Source organism: Oncorhynchus mykiss, chromosome 5, assembly GCF_057628025.1.
Source record: "Oncorhynchus mykiss isolate SJ-2025 chromosome 5, ASM5762802v1, whole genome shotgun sequence".
Classification (NCBI taxonomy): domain Eukaryota; kingdom Metazoa; phylum Chordata; class Actinopteri; order Salmoniformes; family Salmonidae; genus Oncorhynchus; species Oncorhynchus mykiss.
Window position 1 is genome coordinate 14,684,470 of NC_143026.1, and position 25,248 is coordinate 14,709,717.

Here is a 25,248-nt window from a genome sequence, read left to right on the forward strand (position 1 = left end):
TGAAGTCTATGGCATTTTATTAAAAAAGGAAACAAAACAAAAACGTTGACTAAAAGTATCAGCACCTTTACAAAAAGAAAGCACAATACATAACTTTACATTATTTGCAAGAGTTGAGTCTGCTCGAGTGTAACATTAGTTTCTATTAAAACGGACAGGTCAGTCAGTCATCTATCTGCATCATCCATCAAGAGGGATACGAGTGCACCAAAGCAGTATTACAGTTTGAGCTCACTTAGATGGTGAGTCCGTAGAAACAACAAAGGCTACATTTCATTCTGATCCATACACTCTACCCATGGCACCTTTCATTTACCACCTCGTCTCATCAGAGATGAGTAGCGGCTTGAACCACTACAGGGGCTTGGATTCGGCAATAGAAATGGATAAGGCTCCTTCAACAAAAGTCCCTGTTCCTGGATCAAATGTAATTCTTGTAATTAATGGAGTTAGGTATGTGACAATGGTCCTGGATCAGTGTCCAGAGGACATGACAGCCAAGCGTAGAGTTAGTTAACATTATGGGGGCTGTAAGAAGGGACCAGTGGAATGTCTATTGTTGAGTTTGTGTGTGTCTCTCAGAGGGCCCATTGGGGTTGACCATTTGTTGACCAGAGGCTCTGTAGTAGCTTACTGCTGCTTCTCTCTACCAGGCAGGGGCAGTGTTGGCAAGTCGCCTCATTCGTCTGAAAGGAAAACACATGGAATAGGTTATTATGTGGTCGATGGCAAATCGGCTGGATGAATAGAGAAGACTCTTAAATGGGGAATCTGATGACGTTGGACAGGGGACTGTCATACTGCTGACCAGATGACCACCAAAGCCTTAAACACGGGCACCCTCATAGATATCATCCTAACCAACTTCCCCTCTAAATACACCTCTGCTGTCTTCAACCAAGATCTCAGCGATCACTGCCTCATTGCCTGCATCCGTAATGGGTCAGCGGTCAAACGACCTCCTCTCATCACTGTAAAACGCTCCCTGAAACACTTCAGCGAGCAGGCCTTTCTAATCGACCTGGCCGGGGTATCCTGGAAGGATATTGACCTCATCCCGTCAGTAGAGGATGCCTGGATATTTTTTAAAAATGCCTTCCTAACCATCTTAAATAAACATGCCCCATTCAAGAAATTTAGAACCAGGAACAGATATAGCCCTTGGTTCTCCCCAGACCTGACTGCCCTTAATCAACACAAAAACGTCCTATGGCGTTCTGCATTAGCATCGAACAGCCCCCGTGATATGCAGCTGTTCAGGGAAGCTAGAAACCATTATACACAGGCAGTTAGAAAAGCCAAGGCTAGCTTTTTCAAGCAGAAATTTGCTTCTTGCAACACTAACTCAAAAAAGTTCTGGGACACTGTAAAGTCCATGGAGAATAAGAACACCTCCTCCCAGCTGCCCACTGCACTGAAGATAGGAAACACTGTCACCACTGATAAATCCACCATAATTGAAAATTTCAATAAGCATTTTTCTACTGCTGGCCATGCTTTCCACCTGGCTACTCCTACCCCTGTCAACAGCACTGCACCCCCAACAGCAACTCGCCCAAGCCTTCCCCATTTCTCCTTCTCCCAAATCCATTCAGCTGATGTTCTGAAAGAGCTGCAAAATCTGGACCCCTACAAATCAGCCGGGCTAGACAATCTGGACCCTTTCTTTCTAAAATTATCTGCCGAAATTGTTGCCACCCCTATTACTAGCCTGTTCAACCTCTCTTTCGTGTCGTCTGAGATTCCCAAAGATTGGAAAGCAGCTGCGGTCATCCCCCTCTTCAAAGGGGGGGACACTCTTGACCCAAACTGCTACAGACCTATATCTATCCTACCATGCCTTTCTAAGGTCTTCGAAAGCCAAGTCAACAAACAGATTACCGACCATTTTGAATCTCACCATACCTTCTCTGCTATGCAATCTGGTTTCAGAGCTGGTCATGGGTGCACCTCAGCCACGCTCAAGGTCCTAAACGATATCTTAACCGCCATCGATAAGAAACATTACTGTGCAGCCGTATTCATTGATCTGGCCAAGGCTTTCGACTCTGTCAATCACCACATCCTCATCGGCAGACTCAACAGCCTTGGTTTCTCAAATGATTGCCTCGCCTGGTTCACCAACTACTTCTCTGATAGAGTTCAGTGTGTCAAATCTGAGGGTCTGTTGTCCGGACCTCTGGCAGTCTCTATGGGGGTGCCACAGGGTTCAATTCTTGGACCGACTCTCTTCTCTGTATACATCAATGAGGTCGCTCTTGCTGCTGGTGAGTCTCTGATCCACCTCTACGCAGACGACACCATTCTGTATACTTCCGGCCCTTCTTTGGACACTGTGTTAACAACCCTCCAGGCAAGCTTCAATGCCATACAACTCTCCTTCCGTGGCCTCCAACTGCTCTTAAATACAAGTAAAACTAAATGCATGCTCATCAAACGATCACTACCTGCACCTACCCGCCTGTCCAACATCACTACTCTGGACGGCTCTGACTTAGAATACGTGGACAACTACAAATACTTAGGTGTCTGGTTAGACTGTAAACTCTCCTTCCAGACCCATATCAAACATCTCCAATCCAAAGTTAAATCTAGAATTGGCTTCCTATTTCGCAACAAAGCATCCTTCACTCATGCTGCCAAACATACCCTTGTAAAACTGACCATCCTACCAATCCTCGACTTTGGCGATGTAATTTACAAAATAGCCTCCAATACCCTACTCAACAAACTGGATGCAGTCTATCACAGTGCAATCCGTTTTGTCACCAAAGCCCCATACACTACCCACCATTGCGACCTGTACGCTCTCGTTGGCTGGCCCTCGCTTCATACTCGTCGCCAAACCCACTGGCTCCATGTCATCTACAAGACCCTGCTAGGTAAAGTCCCCCCTTATCTCAGCTCGCTGGTCACCATAGCATCTCCCACCTGTAGCACACGCTCCAGCAGGTATATCTCTCTAGTCACCCCCAAAACCAATTCTTTCTTTGGCCGCCTCTCTTTCCAGTTCTCTGCTGCCAATGACTGGAACGAACTACAAAAATCTCTGAAACTGGAAACTCTTATCTCCCTCACTAGCTTTAAGCACCAACTGTCAGAGCAGCTCACAGATTACTGCACCTGTACATAGCCCACATATAATTTAGCTCTATCAACTACCTCTTTCCCAACTGTATTTAATTTATTTATTTATTTTTGCTCCTTTGCACCCCATTATTTTTATTTCTACTTTGCACATTCTTCCATTGCAAAACTACCATTCCAGTGTTTTACTTGCTATATTGTATTTACCTTGCCACCAAGGCCTTTTTTTGCCTTTACCTCCCTTCTCACCTCATTTGCTCACATTGTATATAGACTTGTTTATACTTTATTATTGACTGTATGTTTGTTTTACTCCATGTGTAACTCTGTGTTGTTGTATCTGTCGAACTGCTTTGCTTTATCTTGGCCAGGTCGCAATTGTAAATGAGAACTTGTTCTCAACTTGCCTACCTGGTTAAATAAAGGTAAAATAAAAAAAAAAAAAAAAAGATGCCCCATTACAAATTAGAAACTGACTGGTTTTGCCCAGATCAGTTTTCAAATAGTCTGACTGGTGCAGACCAAAAGCAATGTGTCTGATTTTGAGGCAAAACCATCTCGTGGTCTCTTCCTCAACCTTCCAGTTTACTGGTCTGTCTCTGTAACGTTTGGGCAGCCCACTTTCTTTAATGATTTCTTCCTAGAGGACAGGGTGGGTTCTAATAAGTTCCACTACAATGCTCCTTCGCCCATTAAAAGGAATACTACACACTAAAAACATATTTGAGTGTTTGGTTCATTAATACAGTCCCCCCAAAATGGTGCATGTCAGCAGTCAAGTTTTAAAGTTACAGAACAGTACAGAGCAAAAACTCCTGATGATGCGTGCTCCATCTTGAAAACCTCATTGATGACATACACAATTATTTGGACTAATGAACAAAAAAGGAAACTTGAGCATAGGATTCCTTTAAGCCATTCTATAGCAGTGGACAGAGACGGGGAGAGGGCGCTAGTCATAGAGGAAGGCTCTATGTCAATGTCTTTCTGCGAGTCCTCTCATCTCCTCACCTCCTTCTCAACTGTAGAAGGTCCAAGGTCTCTCACCTCGAACCTTCTTCTCCAAGGGGTTTTGAGAAGTAAGCAAGTAGAGAGGATGCGAGGAATCGAAAGGAAAGATGAATTGAGAAAGAACCCAGGTTTTGAATGGCAGGCCATCTCTCTCTCTCTCTCTCTCTCTATTAGCTGGCATTCCTGTCAGGTTTTGAATGGCAGGCCATCTCTCTCTCTCTATTAGCTGGCATTCCTGTCAGGTTTTGAATGGCAGGCCATCTCTCTCACTATTAGCTGGCATTCCTGTCAGGTTTTGAATGGCATTCCTGTCAGGTTTTGAATGGCAGGCCATCTCTCTCTCATTATCAGCTGGCATTCCTGTCAGGTTTTGAATGGCAGGCCATCTCTCTCTCATTATCAGCTGGCATTCCTGTCAGGTTTTGAATGGCAGGCCATCTCTCTCTCATTATCAGCTGGCATTCCTGTCAGGTTTTGAATGGCAGGCCATCTCTCTCTCAGCTGGCATTCCTGTCAGGTTTTGAATGGCAGGCCATCTCTCTCTCTCTATTAGCTGGCATTCTTGTCAGGTTTTGAATGGCAGGCCATCTCTCTCTCATTATCAGCTGGCATTCCTGTCAGGTTTTGAATGGCAGGCCATCTCTCTCTCTCTATTAGCTGGCATTCCTGTCAGGTTTTGAATGGCAGGCCATCTCTCTCTCAGCTGGCATTCCTGTCAGGTTTTGAATGGCAGGCCATCTCTCTCTCTCTATTAGCTGGCATTCTTGTCAGGTTTTGAATGGCAGGCCATCTCTCTCTCTCTCTATTAGCTGGCATTCCTGTCAGGTTTTGAATGGCAGGCCATCTCTCTCTCTCTCTATTAGCTGGCATTCCTGTCAGGTTTTGAATGGCAGGCCATCTCTCTCTCTCTCTCTCTCAGCTGGCATTCCTGTCAGGTTTTGAATGGCAGGCCATCTCTCTCTCTCTATTAGCTGGCATTCCTGTCAGGTTTTGAATGGCAGGCCATCTCTCTCTCATTATCAGCTGGCATTCCTGTCAGGTTTTGAATGGCAGGCCATCTCTCTCTCAGCTGGCATTCCTGTCAGGTTTTGAATGGCAGGCCATCTCTCTCTCTCTCTATTAGCTGGCATTCCTGTCAGGTTTTGAATGGCAGGCCATCTCTCTCTCTCTCTATTAGCTGGCATTCCTGTCAGGTTTTGAATGGCAGGCCATCTCTCTCTCTCTATTAGCTGGCATTCCTGTCAGGTTTTGAATGGCAGGCCACCTCTCTCTCTCTATTAGCTGGCATTCCTGTCAGGTTTTGAATGGCAGGCCACCTCTCTCTCTCTATTAGCTGGCATTCCTGTCAGGTTTTGAATGGCAGGCCATCGCTCTATTACCTAGTGTTCCTGTCCTGGTCCCTGATCTTCTTCTCCATCTCTGCGTCTGTCAGGGTCTCCAGCAGGGGGCACCATGTGTCAGCGTCGCCTGTGTTGCGGATGGCGATTTCCACCGTAGGCAGGGGATTCTCACTGCAGGAAATGACATCAGAGCGACAGGAAATCAAAGACAAACGAGGAAGAGAGCGCCCAGGATGGGACATGCTGCAGTCATGGTGTGTTGAAGAAGTGGAAGAGCAAATAAGAGGCATCTTGGGGAGAAAAAAAACAACCTGTTGTCGCTCTTGGGTGGGTTAGTCCCATTTTGATGAGGAATAGACATACAAAAGGGACAAAAATGTGACTTACTGGAACTTATTTCTACCATGTATTTTTTTCACGCCCAAGATGCCATGTAAAAGTAGAAAAGTAAAGCACACTTAACCAAAGCATTGAAACAGTCATAAAGCAGCCATCAATCAAAAGCTGCTCGGACCACTACAGCATTTTACATACCTCTAGTCAAAATGCCTACAAAACATTATTCCACCTGGTAAAAGGGATTCCAAAATAACACATTCAATTCCAATTTGACAAATTAAGAACTAGGACAATAGATAGGAAGGCACCCGTGGAACCGTTTTGTCAGATACTTCCTGGATTTCTGAACCTCTCCCTATGTAGTGACAATAAGCCACACAGTACTTGACTATCCTTTCCATTCTATGTGCGGACTGCAGTTTGTAGACAAACCAACAGTGATAACTACAGTTTTCCCTGACTTGGCAGAAACAGAATACCTCAAACAACTTCATAGGTTTTACTCTTCATAAACAATTCATATAGTTTCCATACTTTGGGGGGGGGGGGCGTGTCCTGCAAAGTTAAGGAAACAGGCGAGAGAGAGAAAGAGATAAAAAGTGTAAATGTACTCAGCTTCCCAGGGCAGACCGTGTCAAGAGAACGTGGGTGGGTAGTAGAGGGTTAAGCTTGGGGAAGAGGGGGGGGTAGTTCAAGTAATTCAAAAGCATATTGACCTGAAATCAGACCTATAAGGGACAGACAAGTGGGGGGAGAGAGTAGAAAAGAGAATTAATTTGCAATGCAAAACAAAAAAAGCCATGATGATGACGATGTTAGCTAAACTCCACATTTACCATTTACACACAATCAATGGCTTGAAAAGCATTGGCATCAGGGTTGGGCTCAAAACCGAAACCAATCGAAGGTAAATCGTTTACTAATACCAATACAAAAATCTGCCATTTCTCAATTTGTTAAATGTGCTTTTTCCAGTTCATTTCATGAAATCACCATTAGTGAAATGGAATTGAGCCCAACACTGATTGATAAGCAGGTCCCAAATGATCCAAAAGTCCCAAATGAACTGAGCCAAGCTGATGGGATGAGACAAACCATGCAAGGCAGAGTGGGGGAGGAACACATACACAAACAAAGGGGCTGTATGTCTGTCACTGGCAGGGGGAAAACCTATACAACGTTAGGATATTTCAATTTGTAAAACGAATGCCATTACACGCTAAAAGGAACTGTTTCAGGGTTCAAATGGCTGAAGAGTACTACTTGAACAGATGAGGGGGTAGCAAGGTTTTTGTTTTGGTGGGAAAACACATGGTACTCATGCTTGTAAATAATGGATGTGTGTGTGTTTGTGTACTCAGTGATGTAAACAGGACGCAGGCAGTCTGTGTTTGAAATCTAAATCCACTTTGTGAGTCACAGGTAAGCAGCCAACTGTTAAACCCTCCACACACAAACACCTTAAACTGACCCCAGTCCATGTCACTGTGAGATACAGTTAATCTTAAAAGAGCACAGAACATAGTAACATGAGGTGAACTAAATGCGTTCTGGCCTTATCCAGCAACGCTCCATGATGCAGGCGACCACACATCTTGAGTATTTAAGACGTATTCTACAGGATCTACAGAATGAGACTCTGGAAAATGCTGTGTTTAGGCTGAAAAATGTGTGTGGGTATTGCGACAAAGACACTGCAATCAGAATGTGGACAGGCATTTCTACCACTTCAACTTTCAATTCCATCAGTACTCCAGGCAACGCATAGGACATTAATATGTCTGAACGAGCATGAGTGTGTGAAGGTTCTGGTCTGGGAGGGTGTCCTGTGTGTGTGTTACCTGAAGGCGTACGTCCTCTGGTGCCAGCTGAGCTGGCCACGGATGCTGTAGGCGATGGTGGTGACAAACTCTCCTCCCAGGCCCAGCTCGGAGCACAGCTTGAGGGCAAACGTCTCCGGAGAGTTCTCCCTCTCCGACATGTCCCACTCAAACTGGTCCACCAAGGAGATGTTCCCCACGTGGATATTCAGCTGAGGCACACACACACACACACACACTTTAAGAGACACAGTATGTATCCGAGTGATGTGCCGCCAGTTCGAGACCCCTCTTTGTCACGTGGGCCAGATGCAGACACTGGAAATTACTATTGAGATAGTCTTTGACCTTTGCAGCAGTGAAGTGTGTGTGTGTCCCTATAAAATCCACGTTGCGGAAAACGCGGACAGAGTCAAGGAAATTCAGACATTAAACCGGAACATTCAAAAATGTTTTTAACTAAAAATAGTCAACTTAGAAAAGTCATTAAATTTGCCAAAGTTAATCATAAGACATGAACAAAATGAATAAGTTTTTTGTATTTTCCTGTAACTTTCTGAAAAGGCGCAGGAATGCCCATCTGTGTGTGTTTTGTGGTGCTTGTATGTCTGATTATCACCCTGTGCAGCCGTTAGCGATAATGCTAACCGTCTGCTGGTAGATGGAAAGGCTTTCCCAAAAACCTTGACAATCATTATTTTCACTACAAAGCAGCCTATGCCTACCTTGCAGAATGATTAGAGCCCGACGGGTAAATCGATTAACGGCCGATATTAGCCTTTCGCATAAATATTTGTATCGGCCTTTATTCCACAGATAAAAGCGTTGATATTATATACATAGGATAAACAAAAACCTATACGTCTGCTCATTTGTGTTAAACATTTTTATATTTCAATGGTTGCCTGAAGAGGGCGCTCAACAAGCTGCTCATTGAACATTCAGTCCTAGGTCACAACGTGAAAGAGAGTAGTCATGGTGGTTTGACGGTGAGTAGCATGCCACAGCCAGCTTATTTGAATAAGTAAATAATCAAAAGTACACATCAAGCAAGCAGCCCTGTCCTCATCATATTTGCTTAGTTATAGGTCCTGAACAGTTATTCTGAAAAGTTATTTCTCTCTCATGGCTACCAGGAAGTTTGAAAAGAGGCTGAGTGGGCGGGGAGCTTATTTTGACAGAAATTAATGCCTTGACCGACAGCTCTTTGAAGCGCCTACAGTGCATTTGGAAAGTATTCAGATGCCTTGAATTTTTACGTTACAGCCTTGTTCTAAAATGGATTAAATATATTTTTTCCCTCAATCTACACACAATAATGACAAAGCAAAAACATTTTTGAAATTTTTTTTTTAGAAACGTATGCATTCATGATTTGGAAAGGTACACACCCGTCTATATAAAAAGGTACCACCGTTGACAGTGCATGTCAGAGCAAAAAACAACCCGAGGTCAAAGGAATTGTCTGTAGATTTCCGAGACAGGATCGTGACGAGGCACAGATCTGGGGATGGGTACCAAAAAATGTCTGCAGCTTTGATGGTCCCCAAGAACACAGTGGCCTCCATCATTCTTAAATGGAATAAGTTTGGAACCACCAAGACTCTTCCTAGAGCTGGCTGCCCGGCCAAACTGAGCAATCGGGGGGGGGCCTTGGTCAAGAAGGTGACCAAGAACACGATGGTGACTGACATAGTCCCTCTGTGGAGGAACTACCTAGCCAGCAAGGTAGGTAGCTTAGCTAGCAACCTGTGCGTCTTTTTATTTTACCTTTATTTAACTAGGTAGGCTAGTTGAGAACAAGTTCTCATTTACAACTGCGACCTGGCCAAGATAAAGCACAGCAGTTCGACACATACAACAACACAGAGTTACACATGGAATAAACAAACAGTCAATAATACAGTAGACAAAAATAAAATAAAAGTCTATATACAGTGAGTGCAATTGAGGTAAGATTAGGGAGGTATAAGGCAATAAATAGGCCATGGTGGCAAAGTAATTACAATATAACAATTAAACACTGGAATGGTAGATGTGCAAGTAGAGATACTGGGGTGCCAAGGAGCAAGATAAATAAATAAATACAGTATGAGGAAGTTGGAACGGCTATTTACAGATGCAATGATATGTGTGCTGCTCAGACTGCAGGTGCTTAAAGCTAGTGAGGGAGATATGAGTCTCCAGCTTCAGTGATTCTTGCAGTTCGTTCCAGTCATTAGCAGCAGAGAACAGGAAAGAAAGGAGGCCAAAGGAGGAATTGGCTTTGGGGGTGACCAATGAGATATAACTGCTGGAGCACGTGCTACAGGTGGATGCTGCTATGGTGACCAGTGAGCTGAGAATGCTATCAGAGAAGTAGTTGGTGAACCAGGCGTGGCAATCATTTGAGAAACCAAGGCTGTTTAGTCTGCAAATAAGAATGTGGTGACTGACAGAGTCGAAAGCCTTGGCCAGGTTGATAAATACAGCTGCACCGTAATGTCTCTTATCGATGGCGTTTATGATATCGTTTAGGACCTTGAGCGTGGCTGAGGTGTACCCATGACCAGCTCTGAAACCAGACTGCATAGCGGAGAAGGTACGGTGGGATTCGAAATGGTTGCTATGTGCTATCTCCCTTATGTGCTAACACTGGACTGGCGCCAAAGTGAACAATTATCCTTGATACAAAAAGAACACTGTTCGCTGTACTGCAGCGCCAGCTGTGCCACCAGGGACTCTGGGTTCGCGCCCAGGCTCTGTCGCAACCGGGAGGTCCGTGGGGCGACGCATAATTGGCCCAGCATCGTCCGGGTTAGGGAGGGCTTGGCCGGTAGGGATATCCTTGACTCATCGCGCACCAGCAACTCCTGTGGCGGGCCGGGCGCAGTGCACGGTAACCAAGGTCGCCAGATGCACGGTGTTTCCTCCGACACATTGGTGCGGCTGGCTTCCGGGTTGGATGCGCGCTGTGTTAAGAAGCAGTGCGGCTTGGTTGGGTTGTATATTGGAGGACGCATGACTTTCAACCTTCGTCTCTCCTGAGCCCGTACGGGAGTTGTAGCTATGAGACAAGATAGTAGCTACTAAACAATTGGATACCACGAAATTGGGGAGAAAAAGGGGTAAAATTAAAAAAAGAACACTGTTACTGTCAGGGCCTATTACGTTAGCTGGCGGGATTATTTAGTTAGTTTTCACAAATACGCAAAAAGCAAGACAGTTGGTGCAGAGCTATCATTCAGGCTATGTGCTTGCATTCATGATTAGATAAGTTGCTAACATTAGTGAGCTAGCTAAATTAGAATGTGTGCGTAAAACCAGTACGGCAAGCATTTGCCTGCATAAACGTTTTCAGTCATCGGTGCATGACATTTGCAGTTTAACTCTATAGCCAATTCCTTTTGTATTGAATTACGGTGTAATGTACATTTGGTTTCTGTAAGGAAACACTGTCGTAATGAACAGCTAGCTTGCGTTTGATCTAACATACTCTCACTGCTAGGTTGCCATAAAGTGTGTTACTTTTGACCTTTGTAAACACTAGTAAATCTACTCAAGACACCTAGTTACGAACGGCATGTTACTGCATTTCAAATGTACATTTATTCATCCAGCCACCCCTTGTGGTGGTTTAGCACAAACACTTTTGCATACTTCTTATCCACTGCCATAGATGCACATCTTTTAAGTTGTACCTAAGGTAAACTAAACATGTTTAACTATCGTATTTAGAGGTGAATATCCTGTAAACCACAAATAAAATATTCTTAAATCATTTGTAATTTAGTTAAGAAATCAGAGTCTGTTAATCCTTTGGAGCACAATGTGTAAAAAATGTTTTATGCTTTTCTCCACCTCTTTCATAAAAAATAAAATACTTTTTTTTAAATGGCAGATAGTCACTAATTGTGACTTGCTTCCCTAAAATCAGTATCAGCTTCACTAAAAACGGTTAAAAAATTAAATAATTAAAAATCACATCTTTCAGGCTCGAAGAGTGATATCATGATTATTTGAATAAATCCAGTGCAGATTTGTTTTCCTAAACTCTGCAATTTACATGAACGCTACAGAAACAAAGGTCTCTGGCTGGTGGCACTGGCATTAAAGGGTAACTACACCCAAAATGTAATCTATATCATATTTTACCTAGACATCAAAAGTGGTCTCGTGAAGTGGTTTAAGCATTGTTGTGGACTAAAACAAACCTGTGTGATTTTGAGAGTGAAAATCTGAAAAAAACTAAACTGAATCAGGCAAAAAAATATACAACTGATTTTATAAAGTCCCTAGTGTGTGTGTGTGTACCCACCTTGATGATGACCCTCTGGTCGGTCTGCTCGTCCAGGATGCTGTCTGTGGGGTAGGACTCTATCTGCTGGCGGATGGCTGAGGCAATGGCCGGGACGAAGGCCAGTGGGTTCAGGTCCAGGTCGTCACACAGGATCTCTGCAAACATCTCCGGGGTCATCAGCTTCTCTGGAGGAGCGGGAGAGGATGGTGGAAGAGTGAAGGGTTGAGTCTCAATAGGCTAAAGAGGCTTCCTCATCTACTTTCCTACATTTGGAGAGTTCAGGGGTGAATCTCAATACTCTATGAAAAGGCTTTCTGTGTGTATGTTCATGCATCTTCAGATCAGTGTACATAAAACAAAGGGTTCACAAGGATAGGAAGGAAGCCCCAGCTTTAATATTTCAGCTTCCATCAATGTAATTGTCTCAACGTCAACAGTGAAGAGGAGACTCCGGGATGCTGGTGTTCTAGGCAGAGTTCCTCTGTCCAGTGTCTGTGTTCTTTTGCCCATCCTAATCTTTTTATTGGCCAGTCCGAGTTCTGGCTTTTTTTTTTTTGCAACTCTGCATAGAAGGCCAGCATCCCAGAGTCGCCTCTTCACTGTTGACGTTGAGACTGGTGTTTGCGGGTACTATTTAATGAAGCTGCCAGTTGAGGACTTGTGAGGCATATGTTTCTCAAATTAGACACTAATATACTTGTCCTCTTGCTTCTTTAAAATCAGCACAACCATTTTAGCTGTGCTAAGATAATTGCAAAAGGGTTTTCTAATGATCAATTAGCCTTTTAAAATTATCAACTTGGATTAGCTAACACAAAGTGCCATTGGAACACAGGAGTGACGGTTGCTGATAATGGGCCTCTGTACGCCTATGCAGATATTCCATAAAAAATCTGCCGTTTCCAGCTACAATAGTCATTTACAACATTAACAATGTCTACACTGTATTTCTGATCAATTTGATGTTATTTTAAATGGATAAAATGTACTTTTCTTTCAAAAACAAGGACATTTCTAAGTGTAAACTCTCCTTCCAGACTCATACCAAACATCTCCAATCCAAAATCAAATCTAGAATCGGTTTCTATTTCGCAACAAAGCCTCCTTCACTCACGCCACCAAACTTACCCTCGTAAAACTGACTATCCTACCGATCCTCGACTTTGGCAATGTCATCTACAAAATAGCTTCCAATACTCTACTCAGCAAATTGGATGCAGTCATCACAGTGCCATCCGTTTTGTTACCAAAGCGCCTTATACCACCCACCACTGCGACCTGTATGCTCTAGTCGGCTGGCCCTCGCTACATATTCGTCGCCAGACCCACTGGCTCCAGGTCATCTACAAGTCTATGCTAGGTAAAGCTCCGCCTTAACTCAGCACACTGGTCACGATAACAACACCCACCCGTAGCACGTGCTCCAGCAGGTATATCTCACTGGTCATCCCCAAAGCCAACACCTACCTCCTTTGGCCGCCTTTCCTTCCAGTTCTCTGCTGCCAGTGACTGGAACAAATTGCAAAAATTGCAGAAGCTGGAGACTTACATTTCCCTCACTAACTTTAAACATCAGCTATCTGAGCAGCTAACCGATCGCTGTACATAGTCCATCTGTAAATAGCCCACCCAATCAACCTACCTCATCCCCATATTGTTTTTTATTTACTTTGCTGCTCTTTTGTACACCAGTATCACTACGTACACACCATCATCATCATCTGCTCATCTATCACTCCAGTGTTAATCTGGTGAATTGTAATTACTTTGCTACTATGGCCTATTTATTGCCATACCTCCTCATTCCATTTGCAAACTGTATATAGAGACTCTTTTCTATTGTGTTGACTGTATGCTTGTTTATTCCATCTCTCTCGCAACCCCTGCTCACAGACGTACATTGGTTCTGGGATACACAACCGTTTCCTTTCTTACTCACTTAATGCCACACTTTTCCCAAACACAAAAACACACCTTTCATCACAATACATCCACACATACTGTGCCTTATGTCTCTTGTTTGTTATGCTTATCTCTACCATGTTGAGTACTTGTGTTCAAATTCGTTATATTTTGCTATTTATCCTTTCTTCTAATAGCATCTTATTCATTTTTAAAATATAAAGTTCAATAATTATTTTACTACATTCCCTATCTTGAATGGTAGTGTAGTTGTAGTTTATTTAACAATTACTTAATTGTAATTGCTTTTCTATCAATTTTTTTATTTATTACAATCCCTACCATGGCTAGTATTTGGTGTTCCATTATTCGACTCTATGAGAACGTTGTAATTTTTTGAATAGCCATGGGGTAGTCTTTGTGTCTCGGAACATTTGGTTGTCAATAAATTGTATATTGACTACGAGAGCTACATGCTTCCCTTTTAATCTATTCTCAGGAACTTCTTCTCTTTCTTGAATACCAGTACGTACTAGATTCTCTCATAGATCTAGTCTGTAAGTCAAGTAACGCTTCCCTCAGAAAGATTTTCCTTTTTAAGTTCATTAACGTCCGTTTCTCCCACTTCTATCGTAAGCCACTAGATTAATGAGATGCATTCAGTGTGGCTCTCTTTTGAGGCCGGTTCTGTTACAGGCAACGATTCTACAGCCTTTTAGGTTGTTTTCAGAATAACACCCTTAACTAGACTTTGTTGCTCTAAAGCAGTCTTTATTCCCGGCGGATGGAGAGTGGCGCAGTACCATTCATGTTCCAGGTGAACGCATCTCTGAGCTTCTGCCCATCAATCTCCATGTCCAGACGGATGGGAACCAGCACCTCGGCCTGAGACGCGTTCTCGTGGATCACCGCCGGGTCGTGGTCGTCAAAGCTTTGCAGAGGGAAGAAGACAAGGTGTTAGATTAAACTACAATCTACAAAACGTTAGTACGGCATTTCTTGGCATTCCACAGTCATTGGAGACCTCATTAAAGACATTTATCGTGAATAGCAGGCTCTAAAATCTACTGCTAATTTAGCTTTTACTCACTTCCAGCAGGTCATTGCTAGCAAAAGATTAATCCAATCAGCGTCATTGTACACCGGTGGCCATATTTGATACACCATTGGGAATGATGAATTGATGCTTATCATATGGGAATTCTTTGTCTCTCTGTCAGCATTCTACTAGCCTGGTGGTCTAGTCTGTTTGTACATTAGCCAACTTCTTTCTGTGTTTGTTCATTTGTCATGCTAACCATATGTATGGCTTGACAACAATAGAAGAGTTGGCTCCACACAAAGAATTGGCCAGGGTAGTAGTCTACGCATTCTAGTAAAGTCTTTAAAGTTCTGTGTTGGACCCCAGGAATATTAGCAGACTTCATCTAATGTGGACCCTAATAAAATGATCAATTATAAACTGGGTGGTTCAAGCCCTGAATTCTGTTTGGTTGACAGCCGTGGTATATCAGACCGTATACCACAGGTATGACAAAACATGTATTTTTACTGCTCTAATTACGTTGGTAACCAGATTATAATAGTAATAAGGCACGTCAGAGGTTTGTGGTATATGGCCAATATACTCCGGCTAAGGGTTGTATCCAGGCACTCCGCTTTGCATCATGCGTAAGAACAGCCCTTAGCCATGGTATATTGGTCATATACACCCTCGTGTCTTATTGCTTAATTCAACAATGGAAAATTTGATTGTCCTGCCCAATTGGGTAGACTGTGAAAGATTCAGGGATCTGTCTGCTCTACTGATTTGTAGACTGTATTTCCCAGACTAGATGTCCATCAACACTAACATTCAGAGTGCAGCATGCACAACATGCACTGTTCAACAGATCACATCTGTGCCAGAGAAAGGAGAGATGTTCACTAGAGAAGCCACAAGATGGGTCTCACCAAAACCACAGCAAAAGGAGCAATGCTTTGAGCCAGACATGCTTACATTGTTTTCAAGGTCTTGAAAAAAAAAAGATGTGAATTCTAGCATTGTATAGGCCTTTTGGAGACTGTGTCAACTGTTGACAACCTATCTGGGAAAGTGATACTAGGTCTACATTCTTTTAAAAAGGATTCAAAACCCACAGAAGTGGTAGACCTCCGAAGTAAACAAGTGTTGTTTATTATCCCACCCGGTTGCCTTAGCAACTTAGGCTATACAAGGTGAAAAGGCATCACTGTTTATTCACCCAGTTTGCATCACTCTTTGTTTGTTCAAATAATTTTGTTATTTAGGCCTACATTTCACAAGTTAAGGGTGTCCTATTACAAAACGAACTTTTCTACCATCAGATAAACAAGAGCCTAACATAATTGAGTATGTACTTCCCTATTTATTATCTAAACCGTAGTTACAAATGCAAACAGCAACTAAACAAAGATGGCTGCCTTGAAATTCGGACATGAAAACAAGAACTACGGCCAGAGACCCTGCCTGTTGAAAACATGGCAACGGCACTTAAAAGCCTCCATCTTTCAAGGTCAGCAAAAAGTGCCCCTGTATAAACAGATGTGTTTTGATAAGTTCCAGTCACACAATGAAATGCTTGTGTGATCTAGACAAGTGGGCTGTGGGACATGGGAGAGAGGGAGGGATGTTTTCATAGACGGTCATGTCAGGACAGGAGATAGCGGTTGCTTTCTGGAAAACCATCGGAAAAGCAGCTGATGATGAACGAGCAACTCTACGGAATGTAAAAACCAGAGGAGTCCCAGTGACCCTGGATGACCTCTGTCTCAGACTGCATCTCCTGAACCCCAAATAGCTTGAGAGCAGGAGGTTGATAGAGTGCGACTGAACCATCCCTTACATTTTCCCACACTCTGATGGTTCCCCATAATGACTATGGCTATGCAGTCATCCATTCACTGATGAGAGCCGTTGAGCAAGCAGATCTGAGATTCATCATCTCGTGTGGACATATCGGGACTTTTCTGAAGGCTTATTTTCACAAGGGAAATGTAGAAATGACCTTGCAGTGGTCAATGAGAAAAAGAGTAGAAAGACAGTTCCAAGTGTCAGAGCCTAACCTGGCCTGAAATGCAGCAATGTTTCTCAATTTGGAAGACAAGATGCATTAAGACTATAAAACAACTTTTTGATCTAACTATTTTTTTAACACATCAAAAACTAACTAAAAATAAGAAATGGACACATCTTAAAATGATGTTACATAATTATGAACACAAATTTATTGATGTGAAAGTTGGACTGTATTTTTTTTTACATTTATATTTATATATATATATATATATATATATATATATATATATATATATATATATATATATATATATATATATAATTTTAAAATGTGAAAAACAAAGATTATAAAAAATAAAGGGCACGCCTATATAAATGGCACACAAGCAATCAAAGTTTATTTGTGGCTGTATTTATATGAATACATCCACAAACACTGGCCAATGTGGGTGGGCTTTCCTCACCACAGGGGGAAGGTCCTCTTCTTGTCGCGGCCCATGCGGTTGCGGTTGATGGTGGTGGAGCAGGGAACAGCGTCCAGGTGGTGGGAGCTGTTGGGCAGTGTGGGGACCCACTGGCTGTTCCTCTTCCCCTTCTGCTCCCTGAGATGGACAGAGAAGTAGGGACTTTTGAAAATACAATACTGTGACCAATGAAACCCATTTTGGTTTGTTCACACGCCAAGGTGCCTGTAGGTAGCTTGAAAAGGCACATTTTGCATACATACTCCCAAAATTTGGTAGCCAATATTGTCATGCACTAAATGTTTTGCAGGACTCTTATGCAATAGGGGTGGCAGGTAGCCTAGTGGTTAGAGCTTTGGGCCAGTAGGTTTCTAGATCATATCCCAAAGCTGACAAGGTAAAAATCTGTTATTCTGCCCCTGAACAAGGCAGTTAACCCACTGTACCTTGGCCATCATTGTAAATAAGAAGTTGTTCTTAACTGACTTGCCTAGTTAAATAATGGTTAAATAAATACAAAAAAAATCCTCCCATCCAGCTCAGTTGGTAGAGCATGGTGCTTGCAACACCAGGGTTGTGGATTCTATTCCAACAGGGGACCAGTATGAAAGGTATGAAAATGTATCCACTCACTAGTGTAAGTTGCTCTGGATAAGAGTGTCTGCTAAATGACTAAAATGTAAAATATGTAAATGCAGATAACAAGGAGGCATCACCTGAGGTAGGCCGGTGGTTCTGTGCTGATGGAAACAGCTTTGTACTTCTCATCGTTCCCCTCGAAAATCTCTTCACATTCGGAGGCCTTCAGCAGAGTCACACTTGTGGCTAAAAGTTATGTAACCATGTGTTGTGTTAATACTTTTTGCACCAACTCACTTTACCCCTACCGAGAAGTACATAGCAACATCAATTACCTACTACCCCTGGACATCGACTCGGTACTGGTACTCCCTGTATATAGCCATGTTATTTTTTACTCTTTATTGTTATTTACCGTGTAATTACTCATCGTGTCATTATTTCTAAAAAAAAAAAAATAATCTTTAACTCTGCATTGTTATATATAAAAAAATATACAAATAAGTGAGCAGTTAGTCTACACCTGTTTGTGAAACGTGGCAAAAAGATTATGCTAACGTTACTTGCTCTGTGCGAATGACAATAAAATAGCTATTTCTGACAAGAGCGTATCACTCACCGTGCGATGATGCTACAATTTTCTTCCTCTCCTCTACTGAGGCTAACCTCCTCGAGAGTGATGGGTACCTTTTATACAGGGAGCCCCTGAACATACGCAGGTAGTTTCCAACCTGAGAGCAAGGAAGAGAGTCAGCTATGCTGTACTTACTAGTAGAGTATAGGGCCCCAGACAGTCCAGAAACAATTCGAAGCCCTTACACGTCATGTAGCCAAGTAGTGACTGAGCACATAGCTAGTTAGCCGACGAAACTCAACGATTTACGATTGTACATCGTGGAGTTGAGTAGGCTTGTTAGTTGCTATGTATACAGTTGTCTACTTTAGTTAGCTAGATCTTGTTTCTGCCTATGATTCATATCTCCAATAGTGTTTGACTATAATATGGGCAGAGAGTAGCTGTTTGGAGTTTTTAAATGAACAATGTTGGGAGAGAACCACCCAGCGCACAACTCCAGACGGTCACAACAATACCTAACGTTAGCTTGATAGAAAGGAGTTAGTCGATTGAATGGGTCAATGGTGCGATCAGTTGATTTTGTGCTTTCTACTACAATACACAGCATTCTCATAGGCTACACTGTAACTGCATGCAATATTGACCGTGGTAGTGAACTAACGTTAGCTAGCTAGACATAGTTAATTATGCAAAGCGAGATGTTAGCTAGTTTGTGCTCTGGCTAGCTAGCTGCTAACGTTAGCTTTCAGAACAGACACAACAATGCAATGGCACAGGCTGATGATGGCCAAAATGCTGGCTGCCAGTACGCTGTGTTGTCAGCTAAATATTCCCGTTATCATACAGCTCATACATACCTCTGATCCAACCATATAAAAGTCTCCATCTTGCTCTAACTGAAATTTAATCGGTTTCTGCCCAAAGGTTTTGCTTAACGCCATTTTTACAGTAGCTAGCTAGTAACAAAGCTCCACAGCGCATGCTCAAACTGTCGTGTTTAAAAGTGTCAGTTCGGCGCCAATATGCGATGTCTTGTGAAGACAAGATAAAACATATAAAAACTGTATTTCTACGGTCTATAACCTGGCATTTGACCGGTGATAAAATGTTTGCCAAACATTCTTTTATAATAAATGTATCTACCACCTTTGTGGAGAGTTGGTGGTCTAATGAAACTTGTGCATCTGTGACTGATTCTTTGTAGTGTCAGCTGTCTTTGGGTGATTGTCAATTTCGGACAGTAGACTAGCCTTCTTCCTCCAATAATAATAATAACGTATTTGAATAAATGTTCCTCATATTTACCCCTCATAAACTACACCTGAACAAAATGATCATCAATCTAATGTGTAAAAGCACAGATCATGCCTTTATAAGGTAATTTACATTGTAATATTATGGTCTGCTGTAAAAATGTTTTTTTTTTAAAAGAAACTGTAACCCGTTACATTACCATCAGAAATATTGTAATCAGATTACAGATACTTTTGAAAAACTAGATGATTACTTCGAGGATGACATTTAAATTCGGAAAGGATATTTGCGAGAAAAAAATATATTTTACACTTTCCTGTTTTCTCAATGACATTCAAATCAGCATTGAAAAAATAAGCAAATTTAAGTTTGTTCCACCTGAGCAGTGGTACAAAATGTACCCAATTTTCATACTTGAGTAAAAGTAAAGATACCTTTAAAAAAAAGTCACCCGGTAAAATATGACTTGAATAAAAGTCTTAAAGTAGTTGGTTTTAAATGTACTCAAGTATCAAAAGTATAAATGATTTCAATTGTCTTATATTAAGCAAACCAGACAACACGACTTTCAACACTTAGACACAATTTACGAACGAAGCATTTGTGTTTAGTGAGTCTGCCAGATCAGAGGCAGTAGAAGAGCGTGAACAATTATCCTGTCCTGCTTAACATTCTAAATGTAACGAGTACTTTTGGGTGTCAGGGAAAATGTAAGGAGTAAAAAGTACATTATTTTCTTTAGGAATGTAGCGAAGTAAAAGTAAAGGTTGTCAAAAATATAAAGATTAAAGTAAAGTAGAGATACACCAAACAAATGACTTTAGTAGTACTTATTAAGAGTATTTTTACTTAAGTACTTTATACCACTGCACCTGAGCGAGTCTGACCACAAGTCAGAGACCACTATGATGACACACCAAATGTGTTTGCTGGTTCGCGGGAAAAGAGTAGAAATAGGCTTTTGTAAACTACAGTTCAAACTATGTCTTCCAACTGCCGACTGCTGTCGGTATCCAAAGATTATCCAATTTGAATAAATGCTTGGAGGTAAGGATGACACCATCCATCCTATGACGATGCTTATTATTGATATCTACATAGGCATTGATGTGAATCACACTGCTGCTCTTCCATTTAGCTATTTGCGCCTTACAGAATGTGGTTGTTGTGGATGGCTGTTCACAAATCTAAATGTGTATTTGAACCCAATAATGGCTGAATTAAAGAAGTTTAAGCTGCCTATCAATCATTGTTTTTGAAACCAGTGGACAGCCAGTAAATAATGCACTCTTGCAACAGCTGCATAGTGCGGATCAAAGTCTATGGAATAAAAGTGGGGCTTTTATTGCTCAATCTAATTCATGCTGATAAAAAAAACATCCATAGGCCTAATGGACACATGCTCAGACTTGCACACTTTTGATAGATTTAAAGGGGTAATCTGTAGTTGCTACATCCATTTTGGAATTATAAATTATATATATATACACTAACGTTCAAAAGTTTGGGGTCACTTAGAAATGTCCTTGTTTTTGAAAGAAAAGCATTTTTTGGTCAATTAAAATAACATCAAATTGATCAGAAAAACAGTGTAGACATTGTTAATGTTGTAAATGACTATTGTAGCTGGAAACGGCAGATTATTTATGGAATATCTACATATGTGTATAGAGGCCCATTTATCAGCAACCATCACTCCTGTGTTCCAATGCCACATTGTGTTAGCTAATCCAAGTTTATAATTTAAAAAAGGTACATTAGAGTGTCTAGTTTGAGAAACAGACCCCTCACAAGTCCTCAACTGGCAGTTTTACTAAATAGTATCCTAGAAATAGCACATGAACATGGATTGCGCATGCAATGTACTGGGCCAATGAGAGGCTTTGAAGCCACCGGTCAGCCATATTGGCACTCCCAAGAAGAAGCAGTCCTCCTTAGCAGTGGTTCCCAAACTGTGGGGAAGGCGCGAGGGGTTGTCAGGAAGTCCCTTGTTGCAGTACACGACACATTGATCTCACACATAGATGCCCACGCCCCTAGACGCAATAAGAAAGCCATCACCATCTGCACCCATTCAACATAGCCTAGATTTACAGTTTTATTACCTCTAAACCAAATTTTAAAAAATAGTTTTCACACGCTTACAATGATGTTTTGATTCTTGCTTTAACAGTCATTAAGATTATATTTGGTTGTGATCTTTGCAAAATGACTTTGGGATGCAGCAGTTGGTAGCTAGAATGCTAACACTCATTGATAGGCTGTTGCAAAAGCTAGCCAAAGAGCAATTTTACTGGTTGAAGTTGGTGTTTTTTAAGTACAATGCAGTTGATTTGCGGTGATGACACAAACATTATATTAAGCACGACATTCATATGTCATTAAATTTTTATCTAAATGTGGTGTGAAATGCATTCATAAACAACCTGTAAATAGAGGCTTTTTTTGCTGGTGTTCTATAAGAACTCCCCCTTATTCTGCCACCAATTTTCGCGCATTGCCCTTGTGCGGCAATGTTTGCAAACACAGAAATTGATCTATAGTATAATGTGCAATTTCAAAATTGTGCATCATCAGTTGCTCTTGTCACGTTAGTCATTGCATACCATAGAGAACTATTTATAACTTGTCAGAAATGTCCATATCAACTAGCCCATGTCAGCTAACATCATTTTATGTCATTTTTTTTTTACCATAGATATTGTTGTAATTTTTTTGTCACTCAAATATCACATGAATACACATTAGACATGGTAAAATATATAGAATTGCAAGAAAATTTGCTTTATAACGGCAAATTTGTCTTGGCAACCCATGGCAAAATTTGTAGAATTGCAGGAAATAAGCTTTAAACCTGCAAAATTCTCTCTACCAACAAGAGGGGTGTGAACAGTTTGCGCTTGTGCCCATAGAATTAGACGTGGCGTGTGTGCAAAGGGTGGGGGGTGGGGGTTCCCCAATGCTAGAAGGGGGACCCCAATTGAAAAAGTTTGGAATCCCCTGCTCCCCTGGAATTAATGGAATTCTATAGTATTTCAATTCAATGTTTCAAGAACAGAATTACCTGTATTTAAGTATTTTTGTTGTTGTAGTTGGGGCAGTAACATTATAACTTTCAAAAATTATACTTTAAGGATTTTTTTAAAATTATTTTGTATTTTTATGTTTAGCTCACATAATGTAATTTAAAAGTATGCATTAAGATGTCTGTAAAATAATAAACATGGCCAAAACAAATGTAGACATTGATACATGCATTTCTGTAGCTTAAAAAAAAGTTTTTGCGTGGAGGAGTGCTAAGATGGAGGTGTTGTGACTTGAAAACAGCGCCCCCTTTTAGTCATCTAGTGTATATATATATATATATATATATATATATATATATATATATATATACACTAGATGACTAAAAGGGGGCGCTGTTTTCAAGTCACAACACCTCCATCCTCCATATATATATATAGTCAGGTCATTACTATATATATATATATATATATATATATATATATATATATATATATATATATATTGTAATGACCTGACTAGATCATAAAGGAACAATTGTTTGGCCGTAGCCCACGCCAAATAAATGAAAGATAACCCACAAGCTAATCGTGACCTTCTCTTGTGAAGCCCAGACGTAAAAGAGAGAACAAAGGCTAAACCTGGTCTTAACTTCCAATGCTCCATCCCCCTGCCCAATCCCCCTCCACGCCACTCCGCCAACCGCCAGGATGCCCGGCATCAGAACATTCCAGGCATTCCCGTGATTGGCAGATTGATTGGCATGTCGGACCCCGCGAACACTGGGTACTGGTAAGTACAACACAACCACCTACTAGCCTAACACATAACACACAGCTGTCTGTGCAGGTCGGAACAATATATATATACATTTTCCTACATTAAACAAAGGAAGAATAAGAGCCCTCTCCCCTTTATCTGTGGTGATTTATTTGTTAGGTAACAGCATTACAATGAGATAAACACAACACATGAAATCTGTGGGTAACCTTTATTTTATCAGGGAGTCATACTGAGACCAAGGTCTCTTTACAGATAAGCCATGAATTACACAAATTACAGAAAATACACACTGAACAAAAATTTAAAGGCAACATGTAAAGTGTTTGTCACATGTTTCATGATCTGAAATAAAAAATCCCAGACATTTTACATACACACAAAAGCTTATTTATCTCAAATTTTGTGCACAAATTTGTTTATACCCCTCCTTTGTTCATATTTCTCCTTTGCCAAGATAATCCATGCACCTGACAGGTGTCAAGAAGCTAAACAGCATGACCATTACACAGATGCACTTTGTGCTGGGGCCAATAAAAGGCCACTTTAAAATGTGCAGATTTGTCACACAACACAATGCCACAGATGTCTCAAGTTTTGAGGGAGCGTGCAATTAACATGCTGACTGCAGTAATGTCTACCAGAGCTGTTTCCAGATCATGTCATGTTTATTTCTCTATCATAAACTGCCTCAAATGTTGTTTTACAGAATTTGGCAGTACATCCAACCGGCCTCACAACCACAGACCACGTGTAACCACACCAGGCCAGGACCTCCCCATCTGGCTTTTTCACTGGGACCGTCTGAGGTGGGGGCAGAGGGGGTGAGGAGTATTTCTGTCTGTGATAAAGCCCTTTCATGGGGAAAAACTCATTATTGGCTATCCAGTGGGTGGGCATGCCTGCCAAGTGGGTGGGCCTATGCCCTCCCAGGCCCACCTATTGCTGCACCCCTGCCCAGTCATGTGAAATCCATAGATTAGGGCATTTGAATGGACTGATTTCCTTATATTAACTGTAACTCAGTAAAATCGTTCACGTTGTTGCATGTTATATTTTTGTTCACTATAAATACAAAATGCAAGCAGAAAGAAAAACACGATCATAAAAAACAAAACATATTCATCAATAATAAGGTCCTCAATCAGCTTTCTGAATTGCCCTAGAGACACCAAAACATTGTTCCACAAATAAGGTGTAAGAAATTGTGATTTACCTAACTCAGTAGACTAGAGACCAAAGGAATTTCCAGAGTTCACCTCACTGAGCCTGGGTGTGGTAACTCGTATGTCTAAAGTTTGATGTTGGTACAGTGAGACTTTTTGTAAAAGGGCTTTATGAATGAAAACATAGCAATCTATCAACCAATGTGACGTCAAAGCGAGCCAACCAACTTTCTGGTAGAGAATGCAGTGATGAGTACTAAAATTGGGTACTGGAGTGATTGAGGTAGAAATGTACATGTAAACAAGGGGTAGCCCTTTCCTGCAGTCAAATGATCTAGTGGCCTGATGGGTGGAATGTTATTCATCTTTTTCATAATTTCATATTTAATAGAACTTTATTTTGTTTTAACCGGAGAAAATCTGGTGTTTCTACATCAAACATTTTTGTTATATTTCAGACTTTTGTGATGTATATAAAGTGTAATATTGGGATGTAAACTCAAATTGAATACATTTCAACTTCATATCTGACATGGTACAGATGTCTTCTTTTTTTAAGCCCATAACCATGTGTGAGGTGTAAACTTTT

General features: G+C 41.4%; 1 protein-coding gene across 2 annotated transcripts; it reads right to left on the bottom strand.

The window, feature by feature from the left end:
* Positions 1 to 19,677, bottom strand: smarcb1b (SWI/SNF related BAF chromatin remodeling complex subunit B1b). Of its 2 annotated transcripts, none has more exons than XR_016495868.1 (9): positions 19,293 to 19,677; positions 18,478 to 18,589; positions 17,996 to 18,104; positions 17,280 to 17,417; positions 14,582 to 14,709; positions 11,895 to 12,061; positions 7,619 to 7,809; positions 5,478 to 6,505; positions 1 to 686 (listed from the first exon to the last, which is right to left on the bottom strand). XR_016495868.1 is itself a non-coding variant. In XM_036976851.2 (9 exons), exons 1-9 carry the CDS (start codon positions 19,374 to 19,376, stop codon positions 647 to 649), a joined length of 1,101 nt encoding a protein of 366 aa, XP_036832746.1. In that variant the 5' UTR covers positions 19,377 to 19,677; the 3' UTR covers positions 1 to 646. The 2 variants fall into 2 exon arrangements, 1 of the variants encoding a protein (XP_036832746.1); XM_036976851.2 differs by having other exon boundaries at positions 5,478 to 5,609.
* Between the last annotated feature and the right edge of the window lie 5,571 nt (positions 19,678 to 25,248).

Bases quoted from the DNA above. Each gene is read 5' to 3' on its own strand.
- smarcb1b (XM_036976851.2), bottom strand. From the start codon at position 19,376: ATGGCGTTAAGCAAAACCTTTGGGCAGAAACCGATTAAATTTCAGTTA. The intron at 18,590-19,292 runs GTATGTATGAGC...CCTTGCTCTCAG, and splicing joins TTTATATGGTTGGATCAGAG to GTTGGAAACTACCTGCGTAT. The intron at 687-5,477 runs GTAATAGAGCGA...TTTTCCTTTCAG, and splicing joins GACCAGGACAGGAACACTAG to ACGAATGAGGCGACTTGCCA.